Source organism: Hemitrygon akajei, chromosome 25, assembly GCF_048418815.1.
Source record: "Hemitrygon akajei chromosome 25, sHemAka1.3, whole genome shotgun sequence".
Classification (NCBI taxonomy): Eukaryota; Metazoa; Chordata; class Chondrichthyes; order Myliobatiformes; family Dasyatidae; genus Hemitrygon; species Hemitrygon akajei.
Genome location: NC_133148.1, coordinates 41,523,580 through 41,547,373, shown reverse-complemented (window position 1 = coordinate 41,547,373; position 23,794 = coordinate 41,523,580). Strand labels below are relative to the sequence as shown.

Sequence of the window (23,794 nt, the reverse complement as noted above, 5' to 3'; positions counted from 1 at the left end):
ATGGGTGCTGTGCGTTGGGTGTGACTGTATGTACTGCGTTTTGCACCTTGGCCCCAGAGGAAGGCTGTTTCGTTTAGCTGTATAAGTGTATTTGACTGAATGACAATTAAACCTGAACGTGGACGTAAGTAACTAGGCTAGGGTGTCTGTTGGTAGCTTCTAAGTTTGTCAAGCTCCTGCAGTATTCTGAATTGTGTCATGGCACAGTATGTGACTCTGAACCTACAGCAAAATGGATCACACTCAATTGTCCTCTGAAATGGCCAAGCAAACTACTCTGTTGTCAACACTACTTCGTCAAGTGCACTTGAATATTATCTCCAAGCTGCCCTTGACAGCACTGCATTTGAAAACTCATAGGATGGCATGGTGATGCATAAGTTACTGATATTGCCTTATACTTCCTGGGACCCAAATTCAATCCTGCCCTTTAGTGATGTCTGTGAACAGTCGAAGTTTTCTCATTGTGACTGTATTTGTTTCTACTGGGTCGTCTCGTTTCCTCCCACATCCATAACATGTGGGTGACTGCAAAATTTCCCTTTTGATACAAAGGACAGAAGGAAGGCGGGGTTGTAAGAACATGAGGGTGGGAATGGTAGGGTTGCTCCGCTGGGAACTTACAGAAACAGAATGGGTTGAATGGTCTCCATTGTAGTTGTAAATAATAAATTAATTAAAAATTATTCCATTGTATGTAAAGTCTTGAATACTGTTTTCATTTCCCTTTTCTCTAAAATTCATTGATTCTTTTTGATGTATGAATCTTTACTTATTTACTAATTTATTTAGAAATCCACCCTGGAATAGGCTCTTCCATCACTTCAAGCTGCGCTGTCCAGGAACCTAAACAACCCTCGATTTAAGCCGAACCTAATCAGCGGACAATTTACAATAACCAATTAACCAACTAACTGGTACATCTTTGGACTGTGGGAGAAAACCAGGGCACCCAGAGGAAACCCACATGCTCCCCAGGAAGGATGCAAAGACTCCTTACAGAGGACGCCAGGTTAAACATCGAACTCTGATGGCCTGAGCCTTAATAGCATTGTGCTAACACTACACTACAGTGGTGTTAAATAGTGTATGCATACATATAAACCTTTCTGGGAAATTCTGGCATATTATTCAGCTTCATTGATCATCAGAGCCAGTTGCGTAATACGAGTGGATTTCAGTTATTTGGGCATTGGCTAAAACAAAGCAGCTGCTTTTGGAGCAACTCTTGAAGAACAAAAACAAATAAAACAAATAGTCGGGATTCCTTTAATTTATTTGGGACAATATGCCACTTAATTAGGGCAAGAGACTGTTGCTGAACAAGTTCAAATTTCCTTTAGTTGCATGCAATTGTGTGACCGTTGATGACACTACATCATGCTTAGAGTGAACAGTTTCTAAATAGCTTCAGTTGCGTGGGTTTGCATTTAAAAAGCAGTAAGACAATTCAGAAATGTTTTGCTCATTAAGGTTTTAAGCATTGAGGCTTGGAAATGGCAGAAACAGCTTGGAGTAAAAATGAAACAATTTCACTACTTCAACAAATTAGAAACGACGAAAAATTTGAAGGTATCTACAATCCTCTTGAATGTTACCATGCAACAAAAAGATTTGAAGGATGCAGTTGTTGACAGCATTGTACGAAGGCAGTCAATCTACACTAAGTGTTTGCACTAATTTTGTTAATTTATAATCAATCAAAAGAAATGGTAGCATATGCTGGATGAATTTCTCTGTCAATAACTCTTAGGAACGAATACAGTTTTATGGATGGTAGGATAGAGATATATCTATACAAAGAAGGTGGAAGGCACTCCTTCCCCCTACTAGCCTGCAGGTCACACCTGAGCAAGGTGTAGTACCTGCTTACCACGCTCTCCCCGATCAAGGTCACGTGAAGCCATGCAAGCAGGTAGTCACATGAGCCGCTGGTGTATGTCACAAGCCCTGGTTAAGTAACCACTGAAGCCAGGCAGACAGTCTCTGAAGAGTATTGATATTGGCTGGAAGTCAGCCACCTTGTAAAGACATAGCTCAAAAGAAGGCAATGGCAAACGACTTCTGCCAAGAACAATCGCAGTCATAGAAAGGCCATGATTGCCCACATCATATGACATGGCACATAAACGAACGGATGGAGTTGATGAATCTAATTAGTGCAACAAAAAGCAATAGTATGTAGATTCCCAAATGGCAGTAGGTTCTTGATTGTCAAGATACAACACCAAGTAGGCTTGACAGAAGAGGGTGAGCTTCACAATATCAAAATGCTGGGTACTTTACAGCTAACAGCTAAAGATGTACTCATCAGCTCCTTTTGCATTTAGAACAATACAGAGTGAGGCACAGTTTCAAAGCGCATGGGTGTTAATCTAAAGTAGTCGTAGAACTATTTGCAAATATTATCCCCAATCAAAGTCTTGTTTTACTACTGAACAAGTTATAGGTAAATAGGGATTAGATGCTTATAAAAAGAGCCTGTCACTTTACATTACACATTATAAAACATCTGATTAAATTATCCTATCATGATATATAATTTGAAACTGCACTAGAGATCTTTTATCTAGCTAGATACGCTCGGATATTTTATAATGTAGTTAGTGAAACATAACATTTTGAAATTGTGACATGCAGGTCCGAGTGTCGTTTACAACTATGTAGGATATGAAAAATTAATCTCCAAATGTTTAAAAAAAAAGCATCGTTGCTGACTCTCAATCAAAAAATAAACTGCTGTGCACACATCCCTGGAAGCCTGATATTTCCTGACTAACATTGTACAGTCAGTGTACATACTCTGTTAGACTGAGTTTCAGCAGCGTGGTTTCTCGTCTGATGCAGGTTGACTTCTGGCAGTGCCAGATAAAAAGCTGACAGATTGCCCAGGGCAGATGCGGCACAGTGAAGGCAGCAGAGTAGCATTTTGTCAGGCGGCAGATGGGCAATGGGATGTTTAAGAAGGGATCGTCACCATGCGCTGGATCTAATAAGGGCTTCAGACTATAGCTGTTGAGTACTGTGATTCATAAGTATCAACATATTTGTTCAAGTTATCTGTAGCCTGTAGATAATGGGTGAAGAGTACTGCATAAACTACATGTACTTGAAGAGTTACTTTCAACTAACTTGTTTACATATACACCAAGGATCATAAACCCTGCCTTATGACTAATGGATGCCATAAATACTTGATCCACACCTCTCACTACCCTTTACTTAGAAATACACTATAGAATAGGCCCATATGGTCCTTCAAGCCACACTACCCAGCAACCCCCGACAACTCCGATTTAACCCTAGCCTAATCATGGGGCATTTTAAATGACTAATTAACCTGCCCAGTACATCTTTGGACTGTGGGAGGAAACCAGAGCGCCAAGATAAAATTCAGACATTCCACATGGAGGATGTAGACTCCTTACAGAGGGTGCCCGACTGAACTCCAAACTCCGACCCCCGAGCTGTAATAGCGTCGTGCTAACTGCAACACTACAACCAAATGTATATGCTTCTCTAATGAACACCGAACTCTAATTCTTTACATACAATCATAGTCGGGAATTAAAATTAAACCCAATTTGAACTGTTCCCTCATTTGGAGACCACAAAAACATCTCTTAACAGAGATCTCTGAATAATAGACATAGCTGGAACGGTCTTGAGTCCAGGGAATGACTGGACTGCCTTTCTGGTATAGAGGAACTAATCTATATCATTTCAGACCTACATACGTAGCTCAGGCCTTTAATGAACTAAAATTAGAATCAGATTCAGGTTTAATTTCCTTTATATGTCATGAAATTTGTTGTATTGCAGCAACAGTACATTGCAAAACATAATAAAAACTGTAAATTACAATAATATATATGTATGCAGTGCTGTGCAAAAGTCTTAGGCACATATACAGTGCCCATAAAAAGTACTCACCACCCTTGAAAGTCTTCATATTTTATTGTTTTACAACGTTGAATCACAGTGGATTTAATTTGGCTTTTTTTTGACACTTTTTTCTGTGTGTTGCACCAGACAGTCAGCCATTCTTGTCTGGCGCATGGTGTCAGGATTGGTCTCCTTTCAGATTAACCAGGTCACGATATGAACATTCCTGACTCGACCCTTTTTTTTTAATGAGGCTGAGTGGGCTAGCTCGATGCTCAACCTGGCACGGATGGAAAACGTGCTCGGGGGTGGCCCAACTTAGATTCAAACTCGGGAGCCTTCGCTCCAGAGTATGGCGCTGATGCCACTGTGCCACCAACCGGTCAACAGAAAAAGACTCTTTCATGTCAAAGTGAAAACAAAGCAATCTAGTTACAAATATAAAACACAAAATAATTGATTGCATAAGTATTCACCCCCTTTTAATATGACACACCAAATCATCACTGGTTCAGCCAATTGGTTTTAGAAGTCACAAAATTAGTTAAATAGAGATCACTTGTGTGTCGTCAAGGTGTTTCAATTGATTGTAGCAAAAATACACCTGTACTTGGAAGGCCCATCTGCTGGTGAGTCAGTATCCTGGGAAAAACTACACCATGGCAAAAAAACACTCTGAGGAACTCCGCAAACGGATTATTGAAAAGTACAAGTCAGAAAATTGATACAAGAAACTTTCCAAGTCACAAAATACCCCTTGGAGTACAGTTAAGTCAGTCATCAAGAAATGGAGAATGGCATAGCTGTAAATCTGCCTTGAGCAGGCTGTCCTCAAAAACTGAGAGACCATGCAAGAAGGGGACTAGTGAGGGACGCCACCAAGAGACCTATGCAAACACTGGAGGAGTTACCAGCTTCAGTGGCTGAGATGGGAGAGACTGTGCATACAGCAACTATTGCCCAGGTGCTTCACCAGTTGCAGCTTTATGGGAGAGTGGCAAAGAGAAAGCCACTGGTTGAAAAAAAAAACTCACATGAAATCTCAGCTAGAGTTTGCTAGAGAGCATGTGGGAGACTCTGAAGTCAGTTGGAAGAAGGTTCTATAGTCTGATGAAACCAAAATTGAGCTTTTTAGCCATCACACTAAATGCTATGTTTAGCGTAAGCCAAACACCGCACATCAGCAAAAACACACCATCCCTACCTTGAAACATGGTGGTTGCATCATGCTGTGGGGATGCTTCACTGCAGCAGGCCCTGGAAGGTGTGCGAAGGTAGAGGGTAGAATGAATGCAGCAAAATGCAGGGAAATCCTGGAGGAAAACCTGATGCAGTTGGCAAGAGAACTGCAACTTTGGAGAAGATTTATTTTCCAGCAAGTTAATGACCCCAAGCATTAAGCCAAAGCTTCACAGGAATGGCTTAAAAACATTTCTGGAGTGTCCAAGTCAGAGTCCAGGCCTCAATCCAATTCAGAATTTGAGGCTAGACTTGAAAAGGACTGTTTACTTACGCTCCCCATGCAATCTGACAGAGCTTGAGCAGCTTTATAAAGAAGAATGGGGAAAATTGTAGTGTTCATATGTGCAAAGCTGGTAGAGACCTATCCACACAGACTCAAGGTTATAACTGCTGCCAAAGATGCACCTACTAAATTCTGACTTGAAGGGAGTGAATACTTATGCAATCAATAATTTTGTGTTTTATATTTGTAATTAATTTATATTACTTTGTAGAGATCTGTTTTCACTTGGACATAAAAGAGATTCTTTTTACTATTATCAGTGTCAAAAAAGCCAAATTAAATCCAATGTAATTCAATGTTGTAAAACAATAAAACATGAAAACCTCCAAGGGGGAGGGGGTGAATACTTTTGATAGGCACTGTATATAGCTAGGATGTCTCAGACTTTTGCAGAGTACTGCAAGCTGGTTTTTTTTATATCATTTCCTGCGTGGTTAATTTTGATATGATTTGAAGTGCACTATGGAAAGACATCCATTTATTTGCCATATCTGTGATTTTGTTAATATTGGGAAACTTAGTAGATACCCTTCTGATGAAGGGTTTCGGCCCGAAACGTCGTCACTACCTCCTCCCATAGATGCTGTCCGGCCTGCTGAGTTCTGCCAGCATTTTGTGTTTTTATTTATTTCCAGCATCTGCAGATTCACTCGTGTTGTTAGTAGATACAGTGCTGTGCCAAAGTCTTAAGCTATATATTTTATATATATATATATATATATATATGTGTGTGTGTGTGTGTGTGTGTGTGTGTGTGTGTGTGTGTGTGTGTGTGTGTGTGTGTGCGCGTTTATTTATTTATTTATTTATTTCTGATAAAATTAAATAAGTAGAGGGGAAATGGAGAATAAAGAGAGGGGAAGAAATGTTCCTGAAACATTGAGTGTGTGGCTTCAGGCTCCTGTATCTTTTTCCTGATAGTAGCAATGAAAAGACTCATAATGCTGATTAGCACACAGAACTGGAGAAATAAATCTGTGACTGGTCTTGGACACAAATATAATTATTTTTCTTGTCAAAGTAAATGCTTCAATTTCATCTATAACATATTGACTTCTTACAAAGACCAGAAAAAGATTTAACTATAAAATTGAAGCAGACTTTATAAAATATACAAATGTTATAAAATATAGACATTATCTTATGTAAAATAGCTCTTTAAGGAGCTTGTACGTTCTTCCCATGACCACATGTGTTTCCGCCTGGTGCTCTGATTTCATCCCACAGTCCAAATACTGCTAGATTAATTGGTCATTGTAAATTGTTCTGTGCTTGGGCTAAGGTTAAATCATTGGTTGCTGAGTGGCATGGCTCAAAGGGACAATTCTGCGCTGAATCTCAATAAATAAAAGATGAACAAAGAAATATAAAATATATTCATAATTGGAATATTTTCCACCAAGTGGAAAAAGAAAAGTACCCTAAGCAAGAAAATTACTGCATTGTAAATTGGAAAGATAGTACAGAAGCGGTTACACCAGGGGAACCAGAATTCTGCACCAGTGATCCAGAGTCATGAGTTCAAATCCCACTATGGTAGACGGGGAACTTAAATAATCTTATGAGACATTAATTAATAAAAAGGCTGCCTCTGTAATTAGTTCATTAATGTCCTTCAGAGAAGGAAATCTCGCGGCTTTATCCAGTCTGACCCTGATGTGACTCTGTGTCTGCAGATGGTTGACTCGTAACTAACTGCCTCCTTGGTTCAGGGCCAATTTTAAAAAAAATCAATTTATTTATTTATTTATTCGTTTATTTTTTGATTCGGGGCAGAATTATACCCAGAGCAGCAACTGCTGCCCAGCAACCCTAACCTAATCAGAGGATAATTCACAATGACCAATTAACCTCAAATGATATATCTTTGTAGTGTGAGAGGAAACCGGAGTACCAGGAGAAAACCCATGTATTCTACAAGGAGGACACACAGATTCCTTACAGATGGTGTTGGAACTGAACTTTGATCTGTGATGCCCAAAACTGTAAAGGTGTTGTGCTAACTGCTATGCTACACCATAAAGAGTATATGTCAGCATTCCCAGCAACATCCATATCCCCAGAAATTAATTTTTAAAAACATTAGCTCGCCTGTTACAAATGGTTTTAAACATAATGTTACACATTCCCTGTAATGAATTATACTTTTGTATAAGTAAAGTTTCAAAAAGAATTGCAAATGAAATGAAGAGATACTGGTGAGAAAGATCTCTGGAGCGTGCACAGCATTTCATGGTGTGGTGAGGACACCCGGATACCATCTTGACCACCTGAGAACCTCAGAGTCTCACAGAACCTTGGGCTGGGTGAGGCACTGAGTGGTGGGATGGGAGGGGTGGTGGCAGCAGAATTGGTCTGTTATAGGTAATCCCTTTAGGGCAGGGGTTTCAAACCTTTTTTATGCCATGGACCAATACCATAAAGCAAGGGTTCCGTTGACCCCAGGCTAGGAGCCCCTGACTAAGGGGAAATGTCCTCAGTCAGTATCCATTCTATTAACCTTACCTGAATCAGAATCGTATACGTTCTAGTAACATAACCACAAGTAACCTTGAAAAAATGTTTGGAGGAAAGTACAGGGGGTGGGGGTGGGAGGGGAGGTACGTCAGAGTAAGCTTTTCTTTTTACAGAGAGCGGTGAGTGTGTGAAACATGCTGCCAAGGGTGATGGTAGAGGCCTTTAAGGGGCTCTTAGATGGGCCCATGGATGAAAGAAAACTGGCAGGCTACATGGGAGGGAAGGGTTAGATTGCTCCTGGAGTAGGTTAAAGAGTTGGCACAACATTATGGACCAAAGGGCCTGTACTGTTCTATGTAACCAGTTAAACCTTTCTTTGCACATCAATCCCTTCATGAAAGTTCTCTGTAGTGCCTTCAATATATCATTCCTTGTGTATGAACACCAAAACTTCACACACTACTCCAGATACTGTATGCAGTCTCACCAGCACTCTAAAACCTGCATCAAAATTTTCCTACTTCATATGCTCTTTTTCCAGCGTCTCTGTTAAGGGGACCCAGACTTCCATTGCAGAAGAGGGTCCATTGCTCAGAAAGTAACATCTTGCATTATACAGCACCAAACAGTTTAAAATATAGAACAGATGTGGGAAATGATTCAGTAGATTTGTCTGCTACAAAGCAATGTGCTCATCAGCAGAAGATATATTTAATTGTGCTGGATGAAATATAAGTACTGGACAAGATTCTAAGAAGAAATTGGAATCCTGCTTTCTTTGAAATAAAGTCATGGGACTTATATTTTTCATCATTCTAAGGAGAGACTGGGCCTTGATTCAAAATCCCACAGAGTACATGACATTTTTGACAGCGAAACATTCCCTCACTACTCTAATGAAGCCTGGTGTGCAACCCATTTAAGAACAGAGATATCTGAGGTATTTTTATTTTCTCAGTCCCAGGAAAGAAAACATTTGAAATCCCATAAAAACATCAGCTAAAATTTGCTACTGGGAATCAAATTGATAAAATACAAGGAAATATGACCAATGATATGATAGGGCTGAAGAGAAAAGGGAAAACAGATCAGCACATCAGAATAATTTGCCAGGCTATGGGAGTGGAATTGACAGGAAAGCACAAATAGAAACCAGTATAAGTTCAACAAAGTGAATGATTTCCTTTTATGCTATAACAATTTTAATAATTCTAAAATCAGGAGCTGGAAGGCAGAAGGGTTTAAGTAGAAAATTCTAGACTTTAGATCTCAGGCAGCTGATAGTGTGCAGCTTTGGTCACCTACCTATAGGAAAGATATAAATAAGGTTGAGAGAGTACAGAGAAAATTTACAAGGATGTTGCCAGCGCTGGGTTATAAGGAAAGATTAAACAGGTTAGGTCTTTATATTCCTCAGAATGTAGAAGATTGAGAAGATATTTGATAGAGGTATACAAAATTATGAGGGGTATAGATAGGGTAAATTCAAGCACTTTTTCCACTGACCACAACTAGAGGTCATGAGTTGAGGGTGAAAGGTGAAAAGTTTAAGGGGAACATAAGAAACTTCGTCACTCAGAGGATGGTGAGAGTGTAGAACGAGCTGCCACTGCAAGTGGGGCATGCAAGCTCAATTTCAACATTTAAAATAAGTTTGGACAGGTACATGGATGGGAAGGATATGGAGGGCTATGGTAGGTCGATGGGACTATGCAGTTTAAATGACTCGGCATGGATTAGATGGGCTGAAGGGCCTGTTTTCATGCTGCAATATTCTATAACTCTATGATACTAATGGAGCAATTAAAACATGACAGGTAAGAAGTCAGAGTTAGAGGAATGCAGAGCTCCATCTGAAAAATCAGTAGGCATGTAGGAAAAGGTATGAAAACAAGCTGTAAGGGTGGGGAAAGAGTGGCAGCAGAACTGCCCTAGATTCCAAATTTGCATTAAATTTCCACTCACTGCAACAATTCAGTTGAGCCTGATCAATTTTGATAATTTTTTGGCTCACACGATTTTCACATGCATGCATCCACAATCCGCTCCCTCCCACCTAGACAAGTACATCATACAATATTTGTTTAAAACACAACATGTAATCTACAAAATGGAATTTCTGTGAAGCCAAGTAATTAATCCACTTTGCTGTTAAGAGTTCCACAACCATCCTGACAGAAAATGCACATTTACCACAGACAAAATTAAAAAATAAGGAACAAATGCAGAAAATGTGGAGGCAGGAAAAAATAAATAAATAGCAAATAGCTGACAAGGTAATGACACAGAGGGTGAGATACGGACAAGAGATTTGGCCCCAGTCTACATAATTTTCTTAAATGCCACAAACAGCTGTACTGAAGCGACATTGATATGTAATTAAGCACTTGTGGCTATAACTATCCACGTCTTTCATCTGGAAATGAAAAGGTCCTTTGGGGAATCTGTCTCTAACACTGTGGTTATAGTACCAGCAGCCTTTAAACTATCGTAATCTTAAGTGCACAGCAGGTCTGTCACTGCTGTTGCTCTCGGCAAGCCCCAGTCTTTTCCAGGAGGGGATGTTGTGTGCTCAGAAAGGCTCCCTGGGTGCCACAGGCCAACAGATGGGAGGTGGGAAGCGAAGGCAGAAGGCTCGCAATAATGCAGGCCACACATACTATTGTAGACATGGCCATTTCAGAGGAGCTCAGATTACAGAACATGGGGGAACCCACAGCTTCCCCTGCCCCCATTCGATCCACAAACTTTTGCTTTGTAAATATTGTGGAACTGAAGCTAGTAGCAACAGACAGATGGGATATAGAGGATTACTGAGGCCTTTAACCCTTTAAGGACTACTGTAAGTTATGAGAATAAACAAGACTCTATTCTTCTATTCGCTCCTCTCCTCTGACGCTACTTTGTCTGGATGCAGCTGTCCTATTCCTTATTCAAGTGGCTGCTCTTCATGTCTGCATCTAAGAAAGGTCTTCATCCTTTATCAAAATAGACAATTCACATTCTAAGAAATGTGAGTCTGCAGATCTGCCATTTTCCCCCCTCCCTCTTCTTCCATAACCCATTCTTGTCTCTTACCTCTTCCTACCTGTCCGTCACCTCCCCGGGTCTCCTTCTTCCCTTTCTCCTATGGTCCATTCTCCTCTTGTATCAGACTCCTTCCTCTCCAACCCTTTAGCTTTCCCATCCGCCTGGCTTCCCATATAACCTTCTAGCACTCCTCCATTCCCTCCTGTTATGTTCACCTATGGGTATGTTTCATGACCCATATGTTGGTGATGAAACAATATCAACTCCTGTCTAAGAGGCAACTTGGATCTGCTCCAATTTGCCTACAGGAGCAACAGGTCCACAACAGATGCCATCTCATTGTCTCTTCACTCAACCCTGGAACATCCGGACAGCAAAAATGCATACATCAGGATGCCCTTTATTGATGACAGCTCAGCAACAATACCATCAATCCTGCAAAATTAATCAATTAGCTTTAAAACCTTAGTGTCAATACCTCCTTGTGCAATTGGATCCTTAATTTTCTCACTTGCAGACCCCAGATTATTGATTTCAGATTGGCAACAACATCTCCTCCACAATCTCCATCAACAGGTCCGCCACAAGGCTGTGTCCCCAGCTCTCTGCTCTACTTGCTTTACACTTATGACTGTGTGGCCAAGCATAGTTGCTGACAACACCACTGTTGTAGGTCAAATCAAAGGTGGTGACAAATCAGTATATAGGAGGAGGATTGAAAATCTGGATGAGTGGTGCCACCACAACAAGCTCTTACTCAATGACAGCCAGACCAAGGAGATGATTATTGATTTCAGAAGGAGGTCCATGAGCTAGTCCTCATCAGAGAGTCAAGAGGTAGAGAGGCTCAGCAGCTTTAAATTCCTGGTTGTTACTATTGCAGAGGACTTGTCCTGGACACAGCGCATAAGTGCAATTGCAAAGAAAGCACAACAGCTCCAATACTCCCTCAAGAGTTTGCAATGATTCGGTATGACATCTAAAACTTTGATAAACTTCTATGGATGTGTGGTGCAGAGTATATAGACTGGTTACATCACAGCCTGGTATGGTAACACCAATGCCCTAGAATGGAAAATCCTACAAAAAGTAGTGGATACGGCTGAGTTTATCACGGGTAAAGCCCCATGACCCACCATTGTACACATCTACGCAAAGCGATGACACAGAAAAGTAGCATCCAACATCAGGGACCCCACCCCACCCCACTACCCAGTTCATGTTCTCTTCTCAATACTGTCATCAGGAAGATGATACAGGAGCCTCAGGACTCACACCACCAGTCAATATCCCTCAACAATTAGACTCTTGAACCAAAGGGTAAAACTTCACCCAACTTCACTTGAAATGTTCCCACAGCCTATGGACTCACTTTCAAAGACTCTTCATCTCATTTTCTCGACAGTTATTGCCTATTTACTCCCTCTCCCTTCTCCCTGCCCCCCGTCCAAACCCAATCCACAGCACAGATCCATATCAGAATCAGGATTATCATACCCATGTATGTCATGAAATTGTTTTTTTTCTTGCAGCAGTATGGTGCAATGCATAAAATTACTAGAGTATCATGCAAAAGTCTTAGGCACCCTAGTTATATATATATATATGCACATACTTTTCCATAGTACTGTATCTTTGGTGAAATAAGCTTTAATGACATCAGAAAAACTGGATACCTGACCCTCTGCCCCATGCTAAGAACAGATCGCAGGGTGCTCCACAAGTTCCTGCCAGCCTGAAAATGGCCCTCTTTTTCCAATTTGGTATTTTCTATGTGCTAACCAATCTTCGATTCATGATAACACACTTCCTCTAAAATCTGAAAAGCAAATGATCTGAAACGAACTATCTTATTCCAACTATGTACCTTCTACGTGCTAACCAATCTTCAATCCACACTGACATACCTTTATACTTTGTCTTTTATGTAGCTCCTTGTCAAATGCCTAGAAATCAAAATGTTCTCTAATCACAAATTACACCCTCTATCAACTCTGGCTGAACATCCTTAAAGAACTCTAACCAATCTTTCTAAGCATGATTTACCTTTCAGAAAATCATGTTGACTTGGTATAATTACATTACTCTCCTCCAAATAACCAGCTATTTCTTTCTTAATTATAGATTCCAGTATTTTACAACAGATCTTTGTTGTTACCTGCCTTTCAACTTCTTCACTTCTTAAGCAATGAATGGAGTTATATTTGTGGATTTCCAACTCAAAGAGTTCAAAAATTTTCTTTGTATCTGCTTGCTTTAAAACTGTTGAGTGCACACCATCAGTACTGGTGACTTGTCTGCCTCTGGTCCTATTAGTTTTTCCTACGTCTTACTTCACCACAATCCACTTACTCTACCTCTTTTAGAAATAGTTTTCCTATTCTTTTCTAAGATATTCATCTATTTTCCCTTTAAGTGAATTGATACTTTTAGTTTTCAGCACTCCCTGTGGTATAGTTTCAAGTTCATTCGCATTCACAAGTTTAGTGCCTTTAAATTCCTGAATATAAACAAGACAAGCTGGAAGCACTCCACAGATTAGGCAGCATCTACGAGAGATAACAAATAAACATTTCATATCAAAGACCCTTCATCAAAACAAGTGCTGACTGCAATATGATATAGGGACATAGCGTGAGAATGGGACTGACAAGGACCAGACATTGACTTGAATGGGTTGAATGGTCTCTTTCTATTGTAGAACAAAATACAGTGGATTCCACTTAATTCGGGCACATCAGGACCAGTACATTTTGTTGCAATTAAGTGGCAGCCCCAATTAGCCAAAGTTTCATGGCAATAGCTAAAAAAGTATAAAAAGACAAATTGAGTAAAAAATTATGTTCTTAAATGAAATACAGAACAAATTATAATACTACCAAATGGTATGATAAAAATGCATATTAGTTCCTAATAGTTATCAATAGAGGAAGTCATCCAGTGTATGCAATGAACAAAATTAGCAGACACCTAATGTACAGTGCTTATAAAAAGTATTCACCACCCCCCCCCCCAGAAGTTTTCATGTTTTATTGCTTTACAACATTGAATCACAATGGATTTAATTTGGCTTTTTTGACACTGATCAACAGAAGTCTTTCATGTCAAAGTGAAAACAGATCTCTACAAAGTGATCCAAATTAATTACAAATATAAAACACAATATAATTGATTGCATAAGTATTCACCCCCCCTTTTAATATGACACACCAAATTATCACTGGTTCAGCCAATTAGTTTTAGAAGTCATATAATTATATTTAAATGGAGATCACCATGTGCAGTCAAGCTGTTTCCATTGATTGTGGTAAAAATACACCTGTATCTGGAAGGTCCAACTGCTGGTTAGTCAATATCCTGATAAAAACTATACCATGAAGACAAAAGAACACTCCAAGCAACTCTGCGAAAAAGTTATTGAAAAGCGCAAGTCAGGAGATGGATACAAGAAAATTTTCAAGTCAATGAATATTCCTTGGAGTACAGTTAAGCCAATCATCAAGAAATGGAAAGAATATAGTACAGCTGTAAATCTGGCTAGAGCAAGCTGTCCTCAAAAAGGGCAAGAAAGGAACTAGTGAGGGAGGCCACCAAGAGACCTATGACAATTCTGGATGGTTTACAAGCTTCAGTGGCTGAGATGGGAAAGACTGTGTATACAATAACTGTTGCCTACGAGTCGCAGCTTTATGGGAGAGTGACAAAGAAAAAGCCACTGCTGAAAAAAATCACACATGAAATCTCAGCTAGAGTTTGCCAGAAGGCAACGTGGGAGACTCTGAAGTCAGCTGGGAGAAGGTTCTATGGTCTAATGAAACCAAAATTGAGCTTTCTGGCCAACAGACTAATGGTGTAAGCCAAACAGTGCACATCATCAAAAACACACCATCCCTACCGTGAAGCATGGCTGTGGCTGCATCATGCTGCGGGGATGCTTCTCTGCAGCAGGCCCTGGAAGGCTTGTAAAGGTAGAGGGTAAAATGAATGCAGTAAAATAGAAGTAAATCCTGATGCAGTCTAGAAAATACAACTTGGGAGAAGATTTGTTTTCCAGAAAAACAATGACCCCAAGCTATATAAGAATGGTTTAAAAACAACAAAATTAATGTCTGGAGTGGCCAAGTCAGAGTCCAGGGCTGTTCACACATGATTCCCATGCAATCTGACAGAGCTTGAGCAGTTTTTTAAAAAATGGAAAATTGTAGTGTCTAGATGTATAAAGCTGATAGACATCTATCCACATAGACTCAAGGCTGTAATTGCTGCCAAAGGTGCATCTACTAAATACAGACTTGAAGGGGATGAATACTTAAGCAATCAATTATTTTGTGTATTCGATCTGTAATTAACTTAGATCACTTTGTACAGATCTGTCTTCACTTCGACATTAGTCTTTTTCTGTTCATCAATGTTAAAAACAAAAAGCAAAATTAAATCCACTGTGATTCAATGTTGTAAAACAAAACATGTAAACTTCCGAGAGGGGTGAATACTTTTTATAGACTTTTTATAATACTTTTTGTAGATAATGGACTGCCTTCATACAGACCAATTGCCCTCACATCTCCTGTGATGAGGGTGCTGGACAGGCTGGTACTGACCATACAGTAGCATGCAAAAGTCTGGGCAACCCTGGTCAAAATTTCTGTTACTGTGATTAGTTAAGTGAGTAGAAGATGAACTGATCTCCAAAAGTCATAAAGTTAAAGATGAAACATTCTTTTCAACATTTTAAGCAAGATTAGTGTATTATTTTTGTTTTGTACAATTTTAGAGTGAAAAAAAGGAAAGGAGCACCATGTAAAAGTTTGGGCACCCCAAGAGATTTGACCTCTCAGATAACATTTACCAAGGTCTCAGATCTTAATTAACTTGTTAGGGCTATGGCTTGTTCAGAGTCATCGTTAGGAAAGGCCAGGTGATGCAAATTTCAAAGCTTTATAAATACCCTGACTCCTCAAACCTTGTCCCAACAATCAGCAGCCATGGGCTCCTCTGAGCTGCTGCCTAGTAGTCTGAAAATTAAAATAAATGATGCCCACAAAGCAGAAGGCTATAAGGAGATAGCAAAGTATTTTCAGGTAGCCATTTCCTCAGTTCATAATGTAATTAAGAAATGGCAGTTAACAGGAATGGTGGAGGTCAAGTTGAGGTCTGCAAGACCAAGAAAACTTTCCGAGAGAACTGCTCGTAGCATTGCTAGAAAGGCAAATCCAAATCCCCGTTTGACTGCAAAAGACCTTCGGGAAGATTTAGCAGACTCTGGAGTGGTGGTGCACTGTTCTACTGTGCAGCAACACCTGCACAAATATGACCTTCATGGAAGAGTCATCAAAAGAAAACCTTTCCTGAGTCCTCACCACAAAATTCAGCGTCAGCAGTTTGCCAAGGAACATCTAAACAAGCCTGATGCATTTTGCAAACATGTCTTGTGGACTGATGAAGTTAAAATAGAACTTTCTGGCTGCAATGAGCAAAGGTACGTTTGGAGAAAAAAGGGTGCAGAATTTCATGAAAAGAACACCTCTCCAACTGTTAAGCACGGGGGTGGATCGATCATGCTTTGGGCTTGTGTTGCAGCCAGTGGCACAGGGAACGTTTCACTGGTAGAGGGAAGAATGAATTCAATTAAATAACAGCAATTTCTGGAAGCAAACATCACGCTGTCTGTAAAAAAGCTGAAGATAAAAAGAGGATGGCTTCTACAACAGGATATTGATCCTAAACACACCTCAAAATCCACAATGGACTACCTCAAGGCACAAGCTGAAGGTCTTGCCATGGCCCTCACAGTCCCCCGACCTAAACATCATCAAAAATCTGTGGATAGACCTCAAAAGAGCAGTGCATGCAAGTTGGCCCAAGAATCTCACAGAGCTAGAAACCTTTTTCAAGGAAGAATGGGTGAAAATACCCCACACAAGAATTGAAAGACTCTTAGCTGGCTACAGAAAGCATTTCCAAGCTGTAATACTTGCCAAAGCAGGTAGATAGATAGATAGATAGATAGATAGATAGATAGATAGATAGATAGATAGATAGATAGATAGATACTTTATTCATCCCCATGGGGAAATTCAACTTTTTTTTCCAATGTCCCATACACTTGTTGTAGCAAAACTAATTACATACAATACTTAACTCAGTAAAAAATATGATATGCATCTAAATCACTATCTCAAAAAGCATTAATAATAGCTTTTAAAAAGTTCTTAAGTCCTGGCGGTTGAATTGTAAAGCCTAATGGCATTGGGGAGTATTGACCTCTTCATCCTGTCTGAGGAGCATTGCATCGATAGTAACCTGTCGCTGAAACTGCTTCTCTGTCTCTGGATGGTGCTATATAGAGGATGTTCAGAGTTTTCCATAATTGACCGTAGCCTACTCAGCGCCCTTCGCTCAGCTACCGATGTTAAACTCTCCAGTACTTTGCCCACGACAGAGCCCGCCTTCCTTACCAGCTTATTAAGACGTGAGGCGTCCCTCTTCTTAATGCTTCCTCCCCAACACGCCACCACGAAGAAGAGGGCGCTCTCCACAACTGACCTATAGAACATACCTATAGGTATAGAATATACCTATAGAACCTATAGGTATTACTAAGTAGTGACCATGCAGGGTGCCAAAACTTTTGCTTTGGGCCCTTTTCCCTTTCTGTTACTTTGAAACTGTAAAAGATGGAAATAAAAAATGTAATCTTGCTTAAAATATTAAAGAAATGTGTCATCTTTAACTTTATGCCTTTTGGAAATCAGGTCATCTTTTGCTCACTTAGCTATTCACAGTAACAGAAATTTTGACCAGGGGTGCCCAAACGTTTGCATGCTACTGTACCTTGGACTGTAGGTGAGATCTTCATTGGACCCTCTACAGTTTGCCTACAAACCTCATGTGGGAGTGTTTGATACCATTGTCTACCTGTTGCAGAGAGCTCACTCCCACCTGGATGATGCTGGTGACATTGTGAGAATCACATTTTTTGATTTCTCTGGTGCCTTCAATACAATCCAGTCACTTCTTCTGAGTGAGAAGCTGCAAAGGATGGGTGTAGACAAATCCACTGTCCCCTGGATGACTGATTATCTGACAGAAAGACCCCAGTTTATACAGCTGGGCAGTTCTCTGCCAAGTATGGTGGTGAGTGGCACTGGAGTGTCAAAAGGGACTGTCCTGTCTTCGTTTCTGTTCACACTGTACACCTTAGACTTTCAGTACAAATCTGAGTCTTGTCACTTGCAGAAGTTCTCTGATAACTCTGCGGTGGTTAGATATATCAGAGATGGACAGGAGTACAAGTATAGAAGACTGCTGGACAGGTTTGTGGAGTGGTGCAGAAGGAATTACCTGCTCCTGAATGTTGCCAAAACCAGGGAGATGGTATGATTTTAGGAGGAAGAGGACTGTATACATTCTGGGAGAAGAAGTTTCGGTGTTGGAGGAGTACAAATACTTGGGTGTTCACTTCGACAACACTGGACAACCCACACCAAGGCTGTTTGTAAGAAGGGGACAAGCAGACTCTATTTTCTAAAGAAGCTGAAATCCTTCAACGAGTGCAGCAGGATGTTGGAGATCTTTTACCAGTCTGTTGTAGCGAGTGTAGTCTTCTTTGTGGCTTTATCTTGGGGGAGCAGCATCGGTGCTGGTGATGAAAAACGATTAAATAAACTCATCAAAAAGGCTGGATCCGTCCTTGGCTACAAATTGAGTTAGTGGTGGAGAGGAGGTCACTAAACAAGCTGTTATCCATGATGGACAATCAGGCACATCCTCTCCATAACCTACTGAATACGCAGTGGAGCATCCTTTCGAACAGACTCAATCAGCTCTGCTGTCACAAGGATTGTTACGGAAAATCTGTCGTACCAAATGCAATAAGCATATACAACAGTCCATCTCTGTGCAACAGGACAACACACTTCATAGTACAATGGTCTCTGTTTCATTATTTCATACATTATTATTGCACAGTATTGGACAGGGGTCACCAACCTTTTTTGCACCATGGACCGGGTTAATACTGACAATATTCTTGCGGACTGGCCGACAGGGGTTGGGGGTGGGGGTGTTAATCACGACCGGAATATAGGTGATAAGTCAACTATAAGTCACTTGTAAGTGGCTAATACACTCAATTTCGTTTCTAAAAGGGTTTATCTAACGAATTTAATATTAAACACACAGCGCATATTTTCCTCGCATGAATACAATAAGTCAATTATAACTCACTCTCGACCCGAAACGTCAACAGCGCTTCTCCCTATCGATGCTGCCTGGCCTGCTGTGTTCCACCAGCATTTTGTGTGTGTTGTTGTTTGATAACATTTTAAGTAACATTTGGATATTAAACACACAGCGCATATTTTCCTTGTATGAACATATAAAATCATTGCAACACACCAGTGAGGGGACAAGGTACTGGAGGTCTCCGTACCGGGGCCGCAGCGGTCGCATCCGGAGAGAGCGAACGACCGAGTGAGGAGTGCAACAGGGCACATGCCCACCCCCCTTGTAGGTAGGTAGGATCTATCAGCCGACAAAAGTTTGGCTTGAGGGATGACCTTCAGTAGATCGCAGAGAGGTAGCTGCTCTGCTACTTACAAAACCCTGAGCCCGAATTAGGTCGTCTGCGAATATTTTAGCACCAGGTTCCCCACGAACATTCGATGTGCTAAATAGGTTGAGAGGTGGCGCCCATTTGTCCACGCTCCAGGCCAATATCAACGGCACTTCTCACCGGCCGGTTATCTGAGGCCAATCAGTGATCCCTGGCGCTAGGGTATCACTGCGTTTAGGTGACTGATGACCTCGCGTGGGTAATGACTTTGCGTGCATAATGACCTTGCGTGTGTTCATGTTCAACAGTCGGCATGACAGGGAATGAGGAAAAGTGCAGCTGACTCATATCGTCAAATCATATCGTTCCCTTGTGGCCCGGTAGCACATGCTTTGCAGCCCAGTGGTTGGGGGCCACTGGTATTGGATATTGGTAAATTATTATTGTATATATTATTATTCTGTACTTTATTATTAGGTAATATTATTATTATATTTATTATTATTGCTAAGTGCATGTTTTAAATGTTGCTGCTATAACAAAATAATTTCCCACTCAGGATCAATAAAGTACTTTACAGGTAGTCCCCGAGTTACAAACGTCCGATGTACGAACAACTTGTACATACAAACTGAGGAAGGAGAATGCCGTCCACCATTTTAAGTCGGATCGCGACGCCGTCCGCCATTTTAAGTCGTTGCCATTGACACTGTGTTGAGTGTGTAACTTTGTATTTGGCATAAATTTTTCTTAGCAAGATTCACTCTGACCGCCCCCCCCCCCCCCCTTTTCCGGTCGGTTGGTGGCGCAGTGAGATCAGCGCCGGGCTTGAGAACGGAAGTTCCCGAGTTCAATCCAGTGACAGACTGCTTCCGAGCATGCTCTCCATCCGTGCCAGGTTGATGTCGAGCTTGCAACTAGACCTCGTGAAAAAAAAACACTGCCACCTCCAGTTTAAATTCCCACGCAGAATATTGTAGAGGATCAAATACCCAAACCCAACACAGCCCGTACTTGTCTCGTTTAACCTGTCTCACTGCGGTGGACTTTAGGACCCGGTGAATTCAGTACAGTGGTCCTTCGGACCCAGCAGTGCTCGGGACCTGCTGCCTGCAGTGTTTCTGTTCCTTTGACGGGAAACGATCACGATTGAAAATAAAGTGGAATAATAATGCGTTTGGAAAGAGGTGAAACATCATCGGTCATTGGAAAAGCGTTAGGCTACAGTCAGTCAATGATCGATTTTAATTTTAAAGGATAACAGATAAAGTGAGAATAATGGAGCATGTGAAAGGCCCTGCCCCGATGAAAGCTACAATTATTACTAAGCAATGCAGTGTTTTAATTATTGGAATTCATACATTTCATAAGTGTTTTATATAACCATATAACAATTACAGCCCAGAGACAGGCCATCTCGGCCCTTCTAGTCCGTGCCGACGCTTACTCTCACCTAGTCCCACTGGCCCACACTCAGCTAATAACCCTCCATTCCTTTCCTGTTCATATACCTATCCAATTTTACTTTAAATGACAAAATCAAACCTGCCTCTACCACTTCTACTGGAAGCTCGTTCCAAACAGCTACCACTCTCTGAGTAAAGAAGTTCCCCCTCGTGTTACCCCTAACTCTTAACTCATGTCCTCTTGTTTGAATCTCCCCTACTCTCAATGAAAAAAGCCTATCCACGTCAACTCTATCTATCCCCCTCATAATTTTAAATACCGTTATCAGGTCCCCCTCAACCTTCTACGCTCCAAAGAATAAAGACCTAACTTGTTCAACCTTTCTCTGTAACTTAGGTGCTGAAACCCAGGTAACATTCTAGTAAATCTCCTCTGTACTCTCTCTATTTTGTTGACATCTTTCCTTTAATTCAGTGACCAGAACTGTGCACAATATTCCAAATCTGGCCTCACCAATGCCTTGTACAATTTTAACATTACATCCCAACTCCTAAACTCAATACTCTGATTTATAAAGGCCAGCATACCAAAAGCTTTCTTCACCACCCTATCCACATGAGATTCTACCTTCAGGGAACTATACACCATTATACCTAGATCACTCTGTTCTACTGCATTCCTCAATGCCCTACCATTTGCCATGTATGTCCTATTTTGATTATCAGTCCTACCAAAATGTAGCACCTCACATTTATCAGCATTAAACTCCATCTGCCATCTTTCAGCCCACTCTTCTAACTGGCCTAAATCTCTCTGCAAGCTTTGAAAACCTACTTCATTATCCACAATGCCACCTATCTTAGTATCATCTGCATACTTACTAATCCAATTTACCACCCCATCATCCAGATCATTAATGTATATGACAAACAACACTGGACCCAGTACAGATCCCTGAGGCACACCACTAGTCACCGACCTCCAACCTGACAAACAGTTTGCGTCGAATATATGCATAGAAATGTAAAATATATACTATATACTAAGACAAACGTTTGACTAACTGACGCTAAATAATACCGGATGTACTTGTTCCGACTTACGTACAAATCCGACTTAAAGACGGACTCAGGAACAGAACTCGTTCTCAACCTGGGGACTGCCTGTATATTATTATTATTATTATTATACAATGCTATCACTGATTGCATCCTCCAAATATTTCTTTTCATTGTAACATTCAAGATGATTGTTGATAACTTCAAATTTTTCATAGTTCCCAATTTGTTAAAGTGGTGAAATTATTTCATTTTCATTCCCAACTGTTTCTGGCATTTCCAAAATTGAATGCTTCAAAACCGCAGTGAGCAAAACAGTTTTGAATTGTTTTATTGCTCATTTCTTGCAATTATCAGTGACAAAAATCATTGCTTTCTGAATACAAACACATGCAACTGACGCTATTTAAAAACTGTTCATTTTAAGCATAATGTAGTGTCTAACGGCCACACAAGTGCGCATAACTGACACTATTTAAAACCTATAAGGCAACAGTCTCCTGTCCCAATTAATCAGCATAGTACCCCAAATAAACAAAGGGAACACCAGCAATCTTCTCAATTAGTTTTTGTTCTTTAAGAGTTGTCCCAAATTCTTTAAGTTGTCTTTAAGAGCTGTTTCGATTAACAGGAATCACTGTATATAAATAAGTAGCTTGTTGACCTGCTGAACGCTTCTCACATTTTCTGTTTTGATATCAGATTTCTAACACATACATTTTTTTTAATTTTAAATATATTTTTAATTCACTACTTGAGTACTGTCACAGTAGCTGTCAACACATAACAAGGGCCTACAGTGGATAAAGATCTTCCTGCCTAACTCAACATGTAAGAAATTGGAATACTACTTTGTTCAAATGGATGGATAATGAAGAACTGCTCTTTCATTAACCAAAATACTCTATTGCCAAAAAGCTTAAGCGAGTTCTGCTCATTGACAAATTACATGTTTTATAGAAGCGTTCAACATTGAGAATGTCACACCTTGCTGCAGAGGCACAATTAATATCCCACATATACCAACAGTAAAAGCAGGAAAGGGACAAATACCTTCACGTGGTGACCTTCCATATAGCGTGTCGCATCCCTAAACAAACGGTACATGATGAATCCATGGGGATCCACACTGTCAATAAGCGGATATGCTGTCTGTAAAAGATAAAATTTACAAAGATGTGAGCAACTGCCTTGAATGTAGATTTAAGATCAAATCAAAAATAAATCAGAAGTGTATCAATACAAAACTAACTCCCAACATGTATACTACCTAACCTGGAATAATGTCACTGGGCAAAGAATAGAGTCAGGTACAAGAATAGGAGAGAGCTGTGAAATCTCCCTCTCACCTTAAATGCACGACCTCCAGTATGACATTTGTGTCCTGGAAAAAGATTCTGAATGTCTACATGGTGTCTCTCATAATTTTATAAACTTCTGCCAGGACTCCCCTCAGCCTCTGGCACTCCAGAGGAAACAACCCGTGTTTGTCCAACCTCTCCTTACAGCTCATACCTTCTAATGCAAAGAACACCCTGGTAAACCTCTGGTATACCTTTTCCCAAAGCTTCCAAGCTCTTCCTGCAATTAGGTGACCAGAATTTTACCCCATTTTGAAGAGCTCTCGTCAACCAGCATTACCCCATTATCTAAATGGGGAGAAGGTTCAAGCATCTGAGGTGCAGAGGGACTTAGAAGCTCCCAGAAGGTTAACTTACAGGTTCAGTCTCTGGTAAAGAAGGCAAATGCAAAGGGAATAGAATATAAAAGCAAAGAGATAATGCTGAGCTTTTATGATACTAGTCAGTGTTGTCAAGAGACATTACGAGGTTCACGAGAATGATTCCGGGAATGAAGTGAATAACATGAGAGGAG

At 40.5% G+C, this 23,794-nt stretch overlaps 1 protein-coding gene across 1 annotated transcript in view; it reads right to left on the bottom strand.

The window, feature by feature from the left end:
- Positions 1-23,794, bottom strand: part of timm50 (translocase of inner mitochondrial membrane 50 homolog (S. cerevisiae)) — a 155,105-nt gene that overhangs the window by 19,031 nt on the left and 112,280 nt on the right. The window contains exon 7 of the mRNA XM_073029385.1: positions 22,973-23,071. Within this exon, the coding sequence (XP_072885486.1) occupies positions 22,973-23,071 (99 nt within the window). The remainder of the gene's footprint in view (positions 1-22,972; positions 23,072-23,794) is intronic.